This window comes from Sinocyclocheilus grahami, unplaced genomic scaffold (genome assembly GCF_001515645.1).
Source record: "Sinocyclocheilus grahami isolate Dianchi unplaced genomic scaffold, SAMN03320097.WGS_v1.1 scaffold311.1, whole genome shotgun sequence".
In the NCBI taxonomy this organism is placed as follows: Eukaryota; Metazoa; Chordata; class Actinopteri; order Cypriniformes; family Cyprinidae; genus Sinocyclocheilus; species Sinocyclocheilus grahami.
This window is the reverse complement of record NW_015505490.1, coordinates 1,379,536-1,395,912: the sequence shown is the minus strand read 5'-3', so window position 1 is coordinate 1,395,912 and position 16,377 is coordinate 1,379,536. Positions and strand designations below refer to the sequence as shown.

The 16,377-nt window shown below is 43.7% G+C and overlaps 1 protein-coding gene across 1 annotated transcript in view; it reads left to right on the top strand.

Moving 5' to 3' along the window:
- Positions 1-1,289: 1,289 nt before the first annotated feature.
- LOC107601691 (histone-lysine N-methyltransferase 2A-like) overlaps positions 1,290-16,377 on the top strand; it is a 31,379-nt gene continuing 16,291 nt past the window's right edge. Inside the window, exons 1-7 of the mRNA XM_016293948.1 lie at positions 1,290-1,596; positions 10,043-10,112; positions 11,489-14,835; positions 14,937-15,114; positions 15,194-15,419; positions 15,512-15,573; positions 15,655-16,131. Coding sequence (XP_016149434.1) covers positions 1,351-1,596; positions 10,043-10,112; positions 11,489-14,835; positions 14,937-15,114; positions 15,194-15,419; positions 15,512-15,573; positions 15,655-16,131 — 4,606 coding nt within the window. The 5' untranslated portion in view covers positions 1,290-1,350. The remainder of the gene's footprint in view (positions 1,597-10,042; positions 10,113-11,488; positions 14,836-14,936; positions 15,115-15,193; positions 15,420-15,511; positions 15,574-15,654; positions 16,132-16,377) is intronic.

The window sequence follows — 16,377 nt, the reverse complement described above, 5'->3', positions numbered from 1 at the left end:
TGCAAATAAAAGCATGCTTTCCTGATGTTAATTTTATTTTTGTTGGCAACTTTTTTTTTATTGTATATTAAATGTGCTTATGGATTTATTGCACAACATTGGATAAAAAAAAATCAATGTATTGTAATTACATTTTCCAAAATTAAAATCAGTGACGTGTAAATTTTTTAAATCTTTTTAGAGCATTAGTTTATGTAAATATTATGTCAAAAGCTTCCATGGATTGACTGTAATTTTGTGTTTGTTTAGAACTCACTATACATATGTGTGTTGAGAGATGCAAATGCTTGGAAATTAGAAATTTCATTTTTTGATTTCTTAGTTAAAGCTGCACTACTTTTTTTTTTGGATCATTTATAGCCTCTTCTTAGTAGCTGGAATAATTAAACTTATTAAACGGTGCGTGATGGTAATGAAAAACGTAAATGACTGAAATTAGATTATATTCCAGTTTTAAATGTGCATCTGATTACAGATACGTGGGATTACACACTGAATTTACAAAATATTTGTATTTTAAAGAGAACGAGTACTAAGGAACATTAAATTGCTTTTGAGTTTAAAAGAACAATTTATTTTGATGAAATTCTAATGGTATGACAATGTTGATGTTAACATTAACAATTTGAGAACAAAGTATAACAATAATAATTTGCATGGTTTGACGTGATTTGAGCTCACTTTGCTATTGTTAGATTTAATCAAATCACCATTGGTAGCGCTATTTATTGTAATTTTTTTTTCAGGTGGTCAAAACAAAACTGGCAGACATGTTACTTGTTCATATGACATTTTCGGGGGCTACCTGTTTCCCTGACCAATAGCAGATGGGGGCGTGTTCAAAGAAACCTGTTTGAAAACAGTCACTTTTTTTTGGCAATTCCATTTGTTGACGGTAGGGGTGCAGAAATTGCATTAAATTGCGTGTGTAATTTCTGCACCCCTACCGTCAACAAATGGAAACTAAAATATATATTAGAGAAAAAAGCTATTAAATAATAAAAAATAATAATACAATTAGCAAATGGTAAAAACGTAACTATTTAATATAATTAAGTTCTTAAAGCCTCAAATATAAAGGCCTATATAAAAAGTGCACTGAATTCCTAGTTACATTTTGCTAAGCAGTCTTCCTTTGCCTGATGTACAGTTTTTTCCCCTCCCTTGAGTATCGCCGACGAACCTGCGTAAAAACATCTCTGAGCTTGTCGGGGTCCTCGGTACCACCACCCCGAAACATGGATAATCCATTCTGACCGCTAGACGAGAGCGGCCGTGCGTTGAGATCGCTCGTTCGGGGCTACGCCCACACTGAGCTCCTGATCCTAGGGCAGGCAGGCAGAGTGTAAAATGGCGCACAGCTGTCGGTGGCGGTTCCCTGCTCGGCCCGGAGGGAGCAGCAGCTCGGGCACCGGGAGGAAAGCGGGCCGAATTCGAGTCAGTGCTTCCCTCCGAAACAGCACGGGGACTAATCCGAACGCGAATGGGCTCGGGCCCGGTTTCGACGCTGCGTTGCAAGTGTCTGCTGCCATCGGCAGCAACCTGCAGAAATTTCGGGATGTTTTGGGGGAGTCGAGCGGCTCCAGCAGCGGGGAGGTAAGCGGGACCCTGGCTAAAGCGTTAGCCTCATTCATGATCAATGCAGGAATTAGAAATAACTCCGCGGCTGTGTAGCAGCTCTAAGTTGCTCAGTGAGGAGAGTGAGTGAGCTAGTTATTTTGCTGCGCAGCAGACACATGTCTCCATCCATGTGCTGTTTTTCTCACTATGGGACTACTGACAGGCTAAACTGCTAGCTAGCCCACATCAAAACATGTACCCATTCCTAACGAATGACTGATGTTGCTGTGCTTCTGCGGTCTGATGTCTATGTTGAGGCGTTCTAGCGTCATATTTTGGGACCCCGAGGAGTTTAGTACCATTTTTGACAGGATGGAGATGTGAAGCTAGATAACTGATGGCTTCTTTGGGTCGAACTTGTTTCAATTTGATTCGGAGTCTCGTGTGTTTTATGTGACACCGCTTTTTGAATTTAAACACCCTGAAAGCACTTTTTAAGCTAAAAGGCGTAGAAAATACCCTGCTTAATGCACAGCTTGTGCCAAAAATGATGCGCTCAGAGATAAAGGATGAAGTTTAAAGATATTTAGCACCTTTCAGTTGCTCTGGCCATTTTAAATAGCGTTTTTCGCCCATAAAGAGATTAAATGATACCTTTTGATGACTCCATATTGGACGTCTGAGTTAGCTCACCGCGTTTCTTTCACCAAAAGACAACTTAGTTCAGAAGCCTGGTGGTGTATAACGGAACTTTCCTCTTGTAGAGAAATACACCGGTTGGGGTGTTTCAGTAAGCATAAACGAGCACATTTTAGCAGGACTGAACACCTGGTGTCAGTTGGTTGTTGTTGTCTGAGCATTTAGCGATAGCACGCAGAGTGCATCTATCCCAGCTGCAGTCTGTTTGGATATTAAACTTCACTTTAAAGTATCGGCCTATATGAAAGCGTGGATTGCGCTTAGAAGATGTAATGCTCTACTCCTAAAACTATTGTGGCCGTGCATGTGTGCACTTCTGATATTGTTTTGTCCAGTTATTCATTACCCTCTAGCTTGGGTTGAGAAATGGATGATGCTAGTAGCATAAACGGTGTTGCTGTTAAAAACGCATCCTGGTGTGTTATTTTGTTGCGGAGGATGGGGCGTACATTCACAAATTGTTCATTCTGTTGAAAAAGTTTGCAGTGTGTAATTGTAAACCTCTTGTGTTTGATCTCCTTCACCCTCGAGAGGAGGCTGGCTAACGCGTTAGCCTGTTAGCACCCGCTGATGCACGGGAAAATGGGAGGTGGACATGTTTTTTTCCCCTCACAGATATTGCGTAGTAGCAGTATGCAATCGAAAAAAATGTCACATTGGTCAGGAATCAAGTGATTCCTGTGCGAAACGTCTCTGAGGCTACAGGGACCATGTGTTTAGTCAAAGACGCCAAATGCAGTGGTTTGAGCGGCGCAAAAGGCGGCTGCAATAAAAAGGCAGCGTTTGACGGAGGTTTTTTTGTGTGGAGGTGTGTACTGTGACAAACTACCATCTTCCTTTCTCAGTAGTAGAGCGCTGCGCATCGGAAACGCGGGGAGAACGAAACGAGAGCGGGCGCGAACCAGAAACATGCAAATACCGTGCTTGATTTTGTGTTTCGCCTACGGGTAATTTACCGTTTGAAAACGTGGTGCAGATATAAGATCGTCGAGATATGGTTATTAGACGTGACGTATTGAGGCGTTTTATATTTATGTACGTATATACTGCACACTCGCCATATTCACTCCTCTTATAAGGTTAAGATAAAAAAAAATGTAGGTTGTTCTTATTGCTTTAGTCTAATATTATTTGCTGTGTTTGTTTGTTTATTTGCTTGCTTGGTTTTTATTGTATTTATGTGATATTTACATTTTTGTAATTGAAATTTTGCCATGAAAATAGCCCCAGATGCTGACAAGGCATTGAATAAAATTATATTACTACTATTGCTTTAGTCCAGTGATGGGCAAACTTGGCCCTTCCAGGCCACTTTCCTGCAGAGATTTGATCCAAGCCTGATAAAACTCACCTTCCTGTAGTCTTCTAGTAGTCTTGAAGACGATGATTAGCTGGTTCAGGTGTGTTTGATTAGGGTTGGAGCTAAACGCTGAAGGAAAGGGGCCTGGAAGGGCCAAGTTTGCCCACCCCTGCTTTAGTCTGTTTTGTGTACATTATATGTTGTGGTTTGTATGCCATGGTAAATCACTCACAATTGTACAACCGTTTGCTGTTTTTAAGGCACATTTACTTTAAATGTTTCTTTACAAGTCTAAATTAAATCAAAATATATTCATTTTAAATAGATCTTGTTCTTGTCATGTTATTGAAAACAATTGTTATTGTAGGCTTTAATCATGATGAATTTGCTCATCCTCTAAAACAACTTTCCTTTTCTTGTGATGTCACTTAGGCCAAGCAGGCTATTGGATAATGTTAATTATGTTAACTATTAAGGCAACATTGTTTTGCCGTACTTTTATTCTCATTGAACATACTGTTTCATTCATAAATATTCCCCAGTATAGAAGTCAAAAGGTTTGCAAATTACAATGTATGTTGACTTTAAGAAATTACTTTCAAAATTTCAACCAAAGCTTGCATTTTCTTTCCCGTGCTTTATTGTGTGCGTTTGTAGCAGTTCTGTATGCTTTAATACACCCTTGGAGCCTTTTTGAAAAGAGCTAAATTAAAACGAATACATTTGTGAATCGTATAAGTAGTGTACAAGCCAGACAGACGGCTAAAATCCCAGCGGAGCTTGCAGCTCATGCGAGTTGCGGACACAGCATTGTAGTTTCATTCAGAGGGGATGTTGTGCCTAGGTAGGATTGTTCTGGTTCATCGCAGCCCGCTGAGCTCACAGAGCAGCCTAAGGCCAGTAGCATGCTCAGTAAACAGAAGCACACCGCCCCTCCTTCCAATCAGACCCAAATCCAACAGCACAGGCCCACAGGGCCCCAAAAGGATTTCACTTCTGATGGCTGCCTTTTAGACTACTTCATTAACTCATTTGGACAGCTTAAAATGTTTACATAGAGGTAATACATCTGCGTGATTTCTTGCAGCTCCAGAAAACGAAGCTGTTGATTTTCAGAACCACGTTCGAGATACTTTCGTCTAAATCTTAAGTGCAAATACAAGTCCATGGCTGCTTGCTAGACAACTGTTACTTTCAGGGGGTGTCCTGTTTAAGTCTCCATTCATCAGTGCCTTTGTGAGGGATGCCATTTGGCTTGCCTTTTAATGTCCAGAGTAAAGCCCCACTTACAGAAGCAGAATGAGGATCAATATCAAGGCCTCATACAAAAGTGCAGTTGAATGGATACAGCAAATGAATGCTTTGCTCCACTGCTTTCTAATGAATGGAGTGGCCTATACGGAGGGAAGAAGTCCAGCAGGTGTTTGGCCTATTTATCTGGTGAGGGCCCTGTCCCCCAGACAGCATGTGGATCATTGCAGGAAGCTTTGTGTCTGCTTTTATTCCAGACTTTACTAAGTGCAGGCAGCTGAAAGAGCACAGACGTGGATATCAAAGGGTGAAGAGCAAGCCCTCCTCCCCCTGGGACAGCGCTGGGAGGGAATTAGACACAGGCCGTCCCATCCATGGCTTTATTCTGCTTTTGTAGGCGGGCAGAGGGGGTTTTGCCTCCCGCTTTCTGCTCTGAGGGGGGGCAGCAGCAGCCATTGAGTGCATGGAGCAATTCTCTCCGAATTTACGTCCCTCATTATTACACCTCGCAGGAGGCGCAGCTTTGTTTTTATCTTAAAGCCACGGCTCCTCATTAGCGTGGGTGTAAGGTGTTGAAAGTTGTTTCAGAAACACAGTTTTGAGTGCTTTGCATGTGGGTGCATGAGCAACATCAGATCATTAGATCTGCATCTCACAAAGGGACATTTCTAATGGTGCCTTTTGTGTTATGAAAGTGTTTTGAGAGGTAATAATAATCGAAATACTGGGGTCCCCATCAGTTTCGTGTTTTCCCTGGGGGTTTTCAAGCAACCTAAAAGATTTCTCATATGTGACCACGCAAATGTGCTCTTTTACCGGTCACATGACCAGGTTTCTTTTGCTATGAGTTGTTGGGGGTTTGTGCATTTTCGCTGTGAATGCAATCAGTCTGACCCCATTTTAATGTTTTATGCTTTGCGTTTATCTTTTATACAGGCATTTTTTAGGGAAACTGATGCCTCAGCAGTTGTCAAAACTTCACATTGTTTAGAAAATGGTGATTCAGTGAATTTATGAAGGGCCCCACTATCACATATCCCCAGGCTTAGAGATGATAATCAGTTACATGTCTTGATGTGGATATGTTGGCTTACTGTGATTATAGGGGTGTGTGTGTGTGTTTGGTATAGTTGGCCACACACACAGTAGTGCAATTATGTCCCGCTCTGAGGAGGGAGAGTTGCCAGGTTGCAGTGTGCATGCCAGTTTATGCCCAGTTATAAGCGAACTGTAGATGCCATGTTGAGCAACTTTCCTGGGTTTGTGACCATCTGCTCAGAACAGGATGTAATGAGTTTATGTAAACAAATAGTCTTGTTTGCTTACCTTTTATTTACAGGAACCGAGAGGTAGCACAAACAAGTACTTTATCTGCTCTTTTTAGAAAGGAGGATCCTGATTTGTAATCCTGTCCCTCTGTTGGGAGTGCTCACATGTTTGGGGTGATCAGCCTTTTCAAAACCATGCATTCTTAAAACTCAAAAGCACAGTGGCCCTAAAAAAGTATTTGAAAATGTCAAACCAAGCTGCATCTGCAAACAAATGGTTGTAGAACTTTTTTCAAAAGTAAGTCTTTACTTTTAACCAACTGGTCTGTTGGTTCAAAAGATTTTAGTGACTTTTATTTACAATTGTTTATTTTTATTTTGCAAATAGACCTATGGCAATTCTATATTTATTATTATTCATTACTTTAAAGTCTACAGAAATAGAGCACTTTTCTATTATTATTATTATTTATTATTTTTCTTTTTCTTAAAGTGCTCTTTCTTTAAACAATAAACAAATAAATATGCTGTTCAGTTTTATTTTGCTTCGCTTTATTTTTCTTAGTGCTATTTCTTTAAACAATAATAATAAACAAATAAATATGCTGTTCAAAATAAAGTTTTAGTAGAAGTTTAGCATTTTTCTATTAATGTTATTGTTTTTTTTGGCCTGTAGTTACTTTTTGGATTTTATTCCCCCCAGTGGTTTGGGTAATAAAGATGTGGGAACAAAAATAAAATAAGTAGACAATAACAAACAAATGTCTTTGTGTCACCCCCCTTCGCCACCACTATTTCTCCTCCCCCATCCTGTACTGGCAGCAGGTGCTCAGGCGCCTTGGCCGAGCCGAGTGTCACTTTCTCAAGCCCAGTATCGCCGCTCCCCCCTCCATCTCTGCTGTGGGTGTTGATTGAGCAGCTCCACCGGAGTGGTTAGTCAGGGTACTTGTGGTGTGTGGGTGTGCGTTTTAGATTAGCTTTTCATGTTTTAACTAATCTTTTTTTGTGTGTGTTAAGTTTTGATGTATTGTATGTGTATAATGTTATGTCTGTCTGTATGTCCTCCAGGAGATTGATATTCTCCTGCCAGGATGGTGTTGTGAATAGGAATTCATTCTTAAATTATTTGCCTGGTTAAAGGTTAATAATGATAATAATTGTTGGCCTCTGAGCCTTTTCATCATGCTGCATCTTCACTCCTTGCCTTTATGGTCAGAATGATGCTCTGTACCCGTTTCTGTTTCTCCCACCCTGCATCCCTCCGTCCCTCCTCCCTTTCCTCTTGTCTTGAGATGTTGTTTACATCTTGCAGTGTGCCGCACGCACAAGGTGGAGGAGGGTGTGTGTGTGTGTGTGTGTGTGTGTGCACGCAAGCGCGCTTTTGAGTGCCTGAGGCAGAGTCGTGCTGTCATTGAGAGCTACTCATGGTGTCACACTGACTTTGAGCTCCACTGCTCCATTGCTCACAGCTCTCTAGTACTCTATCACCTTCGGCACAACAGTAGAGCTGCAATGAAGTCATCGTAGCTCTGAGAGCTTGCATTCAAAAGAGCTGGAGGACAAAAATTAGACTGACAAATTCACTATCAATAAATGTTCACTGTAAACATCATCTCTGGAGATTTATGTATATATTTTTTGCCTTATCTGAATCAGCTCCTCATTTTAATTTTACTGTTCTTTTCCCCATCAGTAATTGGATATGGAAAAAATACTCAAATAAGATGATCTGTTAACACTGATCATCTGATAACAGACTCTCATTTAATTTTGTTCTGCTTCCCATTAGAAATTTGTCGCCATATGTTGAAATTAAAGCCGAATGGGGTTTGTTAGAGAGATTTGACTTGTATGTGTGCAGTCTCCGGCGGCATCTGTTCTACAAACTGGACCGAAGGGAATTTATCAGCAGCCCCACATGCTACTATAAATAAAGAATATGAAATGAAACGCCCCTAAGGCTTGAAAATCAACATAATAGGATGTTTAAGGAACATGTAGACATTAATCATCTTTTGAGAGGTAGGGCTTAGTGCATAGTGAAATGTTGTCAGTGCTTGTTCAATCTAATGAAGATCCATTTACACTGTAATAGTAGTAGTGGTAGTAATATGTAGCAAACTGTAAGCACATTGGCATAAATGTATATTAAGATGCCAGTGTCACTTGCTCACTCTTTTCTGATGATTGGTTGGGGCTTTATTTGAATCTTAGTTTAGTTTTCTCTAGTTTTCTGTTTCTGTTATGTGTGTAAATTAATTTCCTTCAGACCAACACTGCTACGGCCATACACATGCAGATAGATGTCTTTTGGCCGTCACATTTTTATATGAGCGTTCTGCCATAAGCATTGTATTTAAGGCACTGTGTCAAGGTAAAATGGCCCAACTTACACATTTCAAACGTGTCTTGTAATGCTTTTACCCATTTCATTCTGCTCTGTCTAGCGGTTTTTCCCTCCTTTTTGTCCAATACAGGGCTTCCTTAAGATTGAGTACTTGATGATTTGATCTTGAAAATTTAATTTTGCACAACTCTATTTCAGAATTCATAGTTGCAGGGAATTCCTTTTGATGCGCTCCCAGTTTCAGTTAGGTCCATAAAATCCTTTTAAATGCTCTGTGGAACTGGTCTCTGCGCGCACACACACACACACACACACACACGATTAGGCTTTCTCTCAGTGTGTGTCCTTGTGAGTACAACTTAATTCACACCAAGGACACTTCAATGACTGAGACATTTTTATCACAACATAAAACAACGCGCCCAGCTGCAGAGCAGACAGTAATTACAGTAATTATCTGCACTGTAAGCCTGTTGAAAAATCTGATAAATGTGGGAAATGTGGCTGATTTAAAGGGATATGGACCGTTTAAGTTGACTCTAAAATGGATTTGGAATTATGGCTTACCTAAAATGTTGTGACAGAATTAGATCAGGAAGGCAAGAGCCCAAATGGGCCATGTAATCAGCATTCCTCCTTGTATCCCTCATGTCAGGTGTGAGATAAGCACAGGGCTATCATAAAAGCCTGGAGATTTATAAAATCATATCATAGGACGTCTGCAAAGCTTAGCCCGTTTGATTGAGGGAGGTGGAGCAGTTGTCAGGCGATACGGCTATTGCAACAGATGTCCTGACAGTGAGATCAGCGCTGATGTCATGCAGCCTAGCGACAGCATCTGCTAAGGATACCTGAGTGGAATTGGTGGAACTGGTCATCTCCGTAGGAGGTGCTATCGCAGATGCGATTGTTACTTTCTCAAGTTGTAGGGAGAGCACAGAAAATGGTTTGCCTACTTTTGAGTAAAGTCTTAAAAGTCTGTTGTTTTGGGCCACCTGGCAAGTAGCTGCCAGGCTGAAAATGGAAAATTTAGGGTACAACCAAATCTTGCAGTATAAAGTTTGCACTCAGGTTTTCTGGCCCGTTTTAGTTCCATGCTGTATCTTAATTCATTAGGGTAACTGAGCCTGATCTCTTGGTGATGCATTGTGTTTTTATTAAAAAGGTCATGTTTAGGCTGCACTGGATGTTGTTTTGAACAGATGGTGGGTAAACAAATGACTGAAATATGCTCCTTGAACTAGAGGGTATGACAGTTAGATATTATGATAATTCAAATAACAGGATGGGAACGTATTGCATTTTCAGTCTTGTCAAATGTGTTTTCATCCATAAATTCACAATGGACCGCTAATGTTTTTCTTTTACCTTGACTCCTGAGCTGTCAGCAACTGTTCGGTGGTTTCAGGATGAGAATTGCTAACATTGAGTGGTCATCTGGCCTCAACATTTTCTTAGTCATGAGATGGAGTGTAGCAAAACTGAATGTCTTATTCGACAGTAGCATGTTTGATTTTGTGGATGCTCATTTAGAAAAAAATTAATCTCTTAAGGTTAAATCACACTGAACCACTGAGTTAACTGAATCTCTCCCTTTTTTCATTTTCATTTCTGTAGGAGGAATTTGGAGGCTTCAGCACAGTCAGTGACAACAGAAGAATACATAGCCCAGGAAGGACGTCAATAGGTAAAGTATCTTTTACATCTCTAATTCTGTCTCTCTCCAACTGTGTTGTAGAATAATTATAATTGGGATCTTGTAAGATCTAACTTGCTGTTTTTCTCAAGTGTAATTTAGATGCATTGTAACATTTAAACTAGGGCTGTGCGATTAATTGAAATCGTCATAAAATCACGATTTGAGCATGCGCTAAATCGCTTTACAGCACGATTTTACACGCCCCCGACCTCCCGCAATATGCTATCCGAACCAATCAGAATGCAGCACGCCTAAATGGAGCACGAGATCAGAACAGACCGGGCGGGCATACAAACGTAATGCCAGGTTCACACACTCCGTCTGTGGTGCGTATTTTGTCCATGCCCATGTTAACGGATCAGAGCGTTCACACTGCATGTGATTGCGGTCCGGCAGTGTGCTCCAGGAGCGGTCTGCAGCAGTCATGCTGCGATCGTTTCCGCGCGGAGTCTATTTCTGCTGTGCTGCATGCGCTGAATTAAAGTGACAGCGCATTATTTGCGGTAAAATTAACATGGATTGACACAGAAATTTTGTAATTACACCAAAAATGCATATAATTAAAGTCTACTGTTTCACAGTCAACACATGGCTTTTTGGCTAGATTTAAAACAAGGAAAAGTGCACTTTTAGATAAACAAGGCAATAATAGATGGCACTTGTGGTGGTAGTTAAAGTTATATTTATTGAGTTTAAACGTGTATGTCTATGAAAGATTGTATTACTGTACTGTGATAAAAGAGAATCACAAAGCTGAAACACAAATCACAATGCTTTTAGAAACAACGTTTGGATTTGAAATCAAAATAATGGATACATTTTGTGTTTGTGGTAAACAGCCGAGGATCAGGAGCGGACTGCAAACGCATCTTGTGCGGAAGCAAAATGAGTCTGTGCTGCTTCTGCACTGCATACACATACTGTATACGCACTGCAGACGTGTGAACTTGGCGCAACAAATCTAGTTCAACATCTGAGGCAACGCCACAAAGAGCTCTATTACCAATGCATGGCAAAAAAAATCCCTGGACACGGGATTTTTTCCCCCCCTTCCATATGTCTATTCTAGAGACATTTTGTTACACCTTTACTTAGTGATTATTTTGCCTTATGTCTGTTCTAGAGACATGTTACAACTTCTTGATAAAGCTCTAATTGGTTTTCTTTTGGAAATATGTTTCAAATTCACACTGAATGCATTTATGACTAAAGCATGTCTGTGTGTGTCAAAATCGTGATTAAAATCGAAATTGCAAAATTGATAAAAGAAATCGCGATAGGTTTTTTTGTCCATATCGCACAGCCCTAATTTAAACATGAAAAAATGTATAGCTTATTAATGGAGTGCTTTCTCTTTGTGTCAGGTTCTATCTCATTAGGAAAAAAACCCAGAGGACGTCCTCCTAGGGCTCTAGCTGCGCAGAGGGTTGGCACTGATATTGAGACAGCCCCTTTGCCTCTCGCCACAGCTCCTACAGAGAAGGTAAAACGACCACCAGGGAGGCCTCCTGGCACAGGAGAAAAAAGAAGAGGCCGCCCTCCTGCTTCTGCCAGCCAGAGGAGCTGGCAACAGAGCGGCCATGCACTCCCTGAAGAGGATGGGGATGCAGAACAGGAGTGCAGCTCCAGTCCCACACACCACAAGGACGGTGTAGAGGACGAAGACAAGGAGAAAAGACAAACTCTGCTTGGGTCTGGGCACCGTCAGGGATCTGAGGCTAAGCTTCACAAAATCAGCCGGGAGTCCAAGGTGACCAAACTGAAAAGATTGCGGGATGTCAAACTGAGCCCTTTGAAGTCTAAGCTGAAGGCCATTGTGAGGAAGAGTGTCCCAGTTCCTGGTTCTGGTGTGCAAAGACGGAGGCGGGGCAGGCCACCTTCTGCCGAGCGCCTCAAAGCTGAAGCTGCTGCTGCTGCTGCTGCTGCTACTCAGGTTGCTAATGCCTCCTCGGTCCAGGAGATGTCCACCACGGCACCTGGGACTACCAAACATAAGGACTTCAGGGTTCGTCGGGCACAAGATTTGGGTACCTGCACTCCACATGATCTCCAGCTCAGGGCTTCTCATCCTGCTGATGAACGCACTAGCCCAGATCCCCATGACTCCCCTACAGTCAACCCAATGACCCCAACTAAACACGGGAGGCCATTAGGGTTACGTCAGAGCCCTCGCCATATCAAACCTGTGCGGGTCGTCCCTCCCTCCAAACGCACTGATGCCACTATTGCAAAGCAGCTGCTGCAGCGGGCAAAGAAGGGGGCCCAGAAAAAGAAACTATTGGAAAAAGAAGCTATTGGCACCCAGGGAACTGCAGGTCTTGAGGGTGGGAAGCACAGGAGACGAACACAGCTAACAAACATCAGGCAATTTATCATGCCTGTTGTGAGCACAGTGTCGTTGCGCATCATCAAGACTCCAAAGCGGTTTATCGATGATGAAGGCAGTTTCAGCCCTCCACCACCACACATGAAAATTGCTCGATTGGACTCTGCAGCATCTGCCCCAGCACCTCAGCCCATAACATCACCCACTCAAGCTCTTGTTTCCACAGCTCCCTTCACAAGTGGAACCACTGCCACACCCGGAGCAGGGCCTGCTGTTGACTCTCTCCCTCCTCCCCCACCTCCTGTTCCGACTGGCAATGCCAACAACATTGCAACCATTCTTCTTAACAGCAGTTGCAACAATAGCACAAGCAATGGGCGATTCAGTAGCAGTGCGGCGTCCTGTGGCTCCAGCGCTGTTTCGCAGCATTCCTCTCAGCTCTCTTCTGGTGAGTCGTCTCGCTCCAGCAGCCCTAGTCTTGATGACTCCTCCTGTGATTCCCAGGCCTCTGAGGGTTCCCAGGCTCTCTCAGAAGAGGCAGATCATTCCCCTGCCTCTCAGGGAGAGACAGAGGCCAGCATGCGCCACGCCTCGCACCCACCATCACCACCATCTGAGCCAGACCATGTAGTGTTGATGGAGCGCAGCAGGCGGGGTCGCAGAGGTCAGAGTCATAGGCGGGGTGCTTTAGTGGCACGTGGTAGGGGCAGCCTGATTGGTGGAAGGAAACAAGCCATCATCAGCCCAGCCACGGGGGTTTCACAAGCTGGGTCTCAACAAGCCTCTTCTACGGCATCATCATCCTCATCACCACCACCTCCTCCTCTTCTCAGCCCTCCTCAGCCTCCCCAGGCAGGATCATCTGAGCATCACACCCACTCTCCATGGATGATGTCACATTCCATTGCCCCTTTTCTGTCCACCCCTCCAATACTCTCCAGCTCTCACGATAAACGTCACTCCATACTACGAGAGCCCACTTTCCGCTGGAAGTCTTTGTCCTGTGCTGAAAATAAGTACTTCTCCTCTGCCAAGTATGCAAAGGAGGGCCTTATCCGCAAGCCCACTTTTGACAACTTTCGTCCTCCTCCACTGACTGCTGAGGATGTGGGCCTCATGCCACCAGGACCTGGTGGAGGTGGTGTTGCACCAGGAGGATTCCCAGTGCCTGCTGGTGCAGCTGGGACAGGTTCCAGACTTTTCTCCCCCCTGCATCATCATCCTCACCACAATCACCACCAGCACCCCTCGTCGCGGTTTGAAACGCCACTTCAAAAGCGCAGCCCCCTACTACGCCCCCCTTTCTTCAATCCAAGTCCGGCTCACTCCCGCATCTTTGAGTCGGTCACACTCCCATCCTCTTCAGGGAGCAGCCCTGGCTCTCTTTCCCCCCTTCAGGTCTCACCAACATCAAACAAAAAGAGAAAGGGGTCTAGGTTCTCACGTGGACAACCCAGGTCACCCTCACACTCTATGACTACCAGGAGCAGTCAGTCAGGAGTTCAAACAGGGAAAGCCTCTGAACAATCCATGATTAGCAGTTCTGTTCCCATAAGTGTGACTGGGAATTCCAGCCCATTGCCTGGAGTCGCAGTCAGTCCACTTGCTGCCAGTGCCTTAACACAAGCTTCTTTCAGTGGCTTCCCCTCAGGCTCCATTGGTCTTACGAGCCACGGAGTTTCCGATGGGCGGCGAGCAGCAGGGGGTCTCGGTGTGAGTGGGAGCTCTGCTTCATCTTCACAGCTCTTCCCTCTTTTTACCCCCAGTAATCAAGGATCAGGTGGGGGGACTGGAAAAGCAGGTAGGGAACGGAGCGTCTCTGCTACTAGAGACACAGGTACAAAGGAGAAGGACAGGGAGATGGAGAAGAATAGAGAGCGTGAAAAGGAAAACAAAACAGATGGAAGGAAAGACTGGGATAAAAGAGGGAAGAGTCTTCCATTGGAGGATTCTACATCTAGCCTCTTTGCAATGGAGGCCAGGGACATTGCAGAATCTCTCACCCAAAAAAGGACACCTGGTCGAAAGAAGTCAGTCACAGTTGACTCTGGTGCAGAGGCCTCCCCAAGTGACTCTACAGCAGTTCAGCCTGTTGGGGCCTTGTCCTCAAAGGGTCGTCTGGCCAAAAAAGGCAGACCTTCAGAGAAGAGTATTGAAGCAGAGGGAGTAGAGAGGGTGAAGGATAAGGAGAAATTGAGTGCTCCTACCCAAGCAGGGCAGATGGGAAAACCCCCTGCCACCACATCACTGGGCTCCATGTTAGCTCATGCCGAGAAACAGCCAGTCACAGACAGGCGTGTTGCAGGACTGCTGAGAAAAGCTAAAGCTCAGCTCAATAAGATAGAGAAGAGAGAGGTACAACCTGGCGATCAACCTAAATTACCGGTATGTCCTGTCTTTTGCTGTCCCCTTTGCTTTGAAAAATGTTCCCAGGTTGTTTTCCCCAAAAACACAGAAGGCAATTTCCATGTGTTTGTTTTGTGTAGGGTCAAGAGAGTGACTCTTCTGAGACATCAGTTCGTGGTCCACGCATTAAGCATGTGTGTCGACGTGCAGCTGTAGCTCTGGGTCGCAACCGTGCTGTGTTCCCAGATGATATGCCTACACTTAGTGCCTTGCCATGGGAGGAGAGAGAAAAGATCTTGTCTTCCATGGGAAATGATGGTGAGAGAACATCGTAGAACTAGTTTGTTTTTTGTGTGTGTGTTTCATTGTTTGTAACCTTTTAATGGTGCTTGAATAGACAAATCATCAGTGGCTGGATCAGAGGAGGCGGAGCCACCCACACCTCCTATTAAGCCAGTAACAAGGCAGAAAACGGTCCATGAGGCCCCACCCAGAAAGGGCCGGCGCTCTCGACGCTGCGGGCAGTGTCCAGGCTGCCAAGTCCCAAATGACTGTGGGGTCTGCACTAACTGCTTGGATAAGCCCAAATTTGGGGGACGCAATATTAAAAAGCAGTGTTGCAAGTAAGTTTGAAATCTTTTTATTGTGGGTTTCAAAACCGTTGCACCTTAATAGTGTAATTGCCCCTTAAATCTTTGTGCTTGTGTCATCACAGAGTACGGAAGTGTCAGAACTTGCAGTGGATGCCATCAAAGTTTCTTCAAAAGCAGGCAAAAGGTCAGTTTTCTGAGAATACTCCTTTTATAAGTCAGAGATGCTCTTATGTTTCAATTAATTGTCTGTTTGCATCAACAACAGGTAAAAAGGACAGGAGGAGGAATAAACTGTCTGAAAAAAAGGATTCACATCACAAATCCCAGTGTTCTGAAGCAAGCCCCAAGCCAGCCCCTCCTCCAAAAGATGACCCTCCCCATAAGAAAAGTGAAACTCCACCGCCTATGCAGGGAGAGGACAAACAAAAGCAGGCACAACCTTCAGCACCATCCTCACCAGCTTCCTCCCCAAAGGACCCTCGGCACTCTAGTCCTTCTGATGACCCCAAGCATTCTCAAACCCCTTTGAACTCAGCCTATAGAAAGGAGTGGAAGCAGCAGCCCAGTTCTTCACCCACCTTTGTACACATTGCCCCATCTTCCCCACCAGCACAGTCCCAGCAGTACTTGCAGCAGCACAGCCAAGTGCCAGCAAAAAAGGAAGGTCTTGCAAAGCCCCAGCCCACTGAGCCCAAGAAGAAATCACAGCAACAAAGTCAACACAGTTCTGCCACAGACACAGGTAAAGGGATGAGGAGATAAACTATATGTATGATTTACTGTTGGTAACATAACACAGGGGTGTCCAATCCTGCTCCTGGACAGCCACCTTCCAGCCTAAGATTGGACACTCCTGACTTAAAGGGTTAGTTCACCCAAAAATGAAAATTAGCCCATAAATTACTCACCCTCAATCATCCTAGGTGTATATGACTTTTTTTCTTTCAGACGAATCCAGTTGGAGTTATATTTAAAATGGTCTTTGATC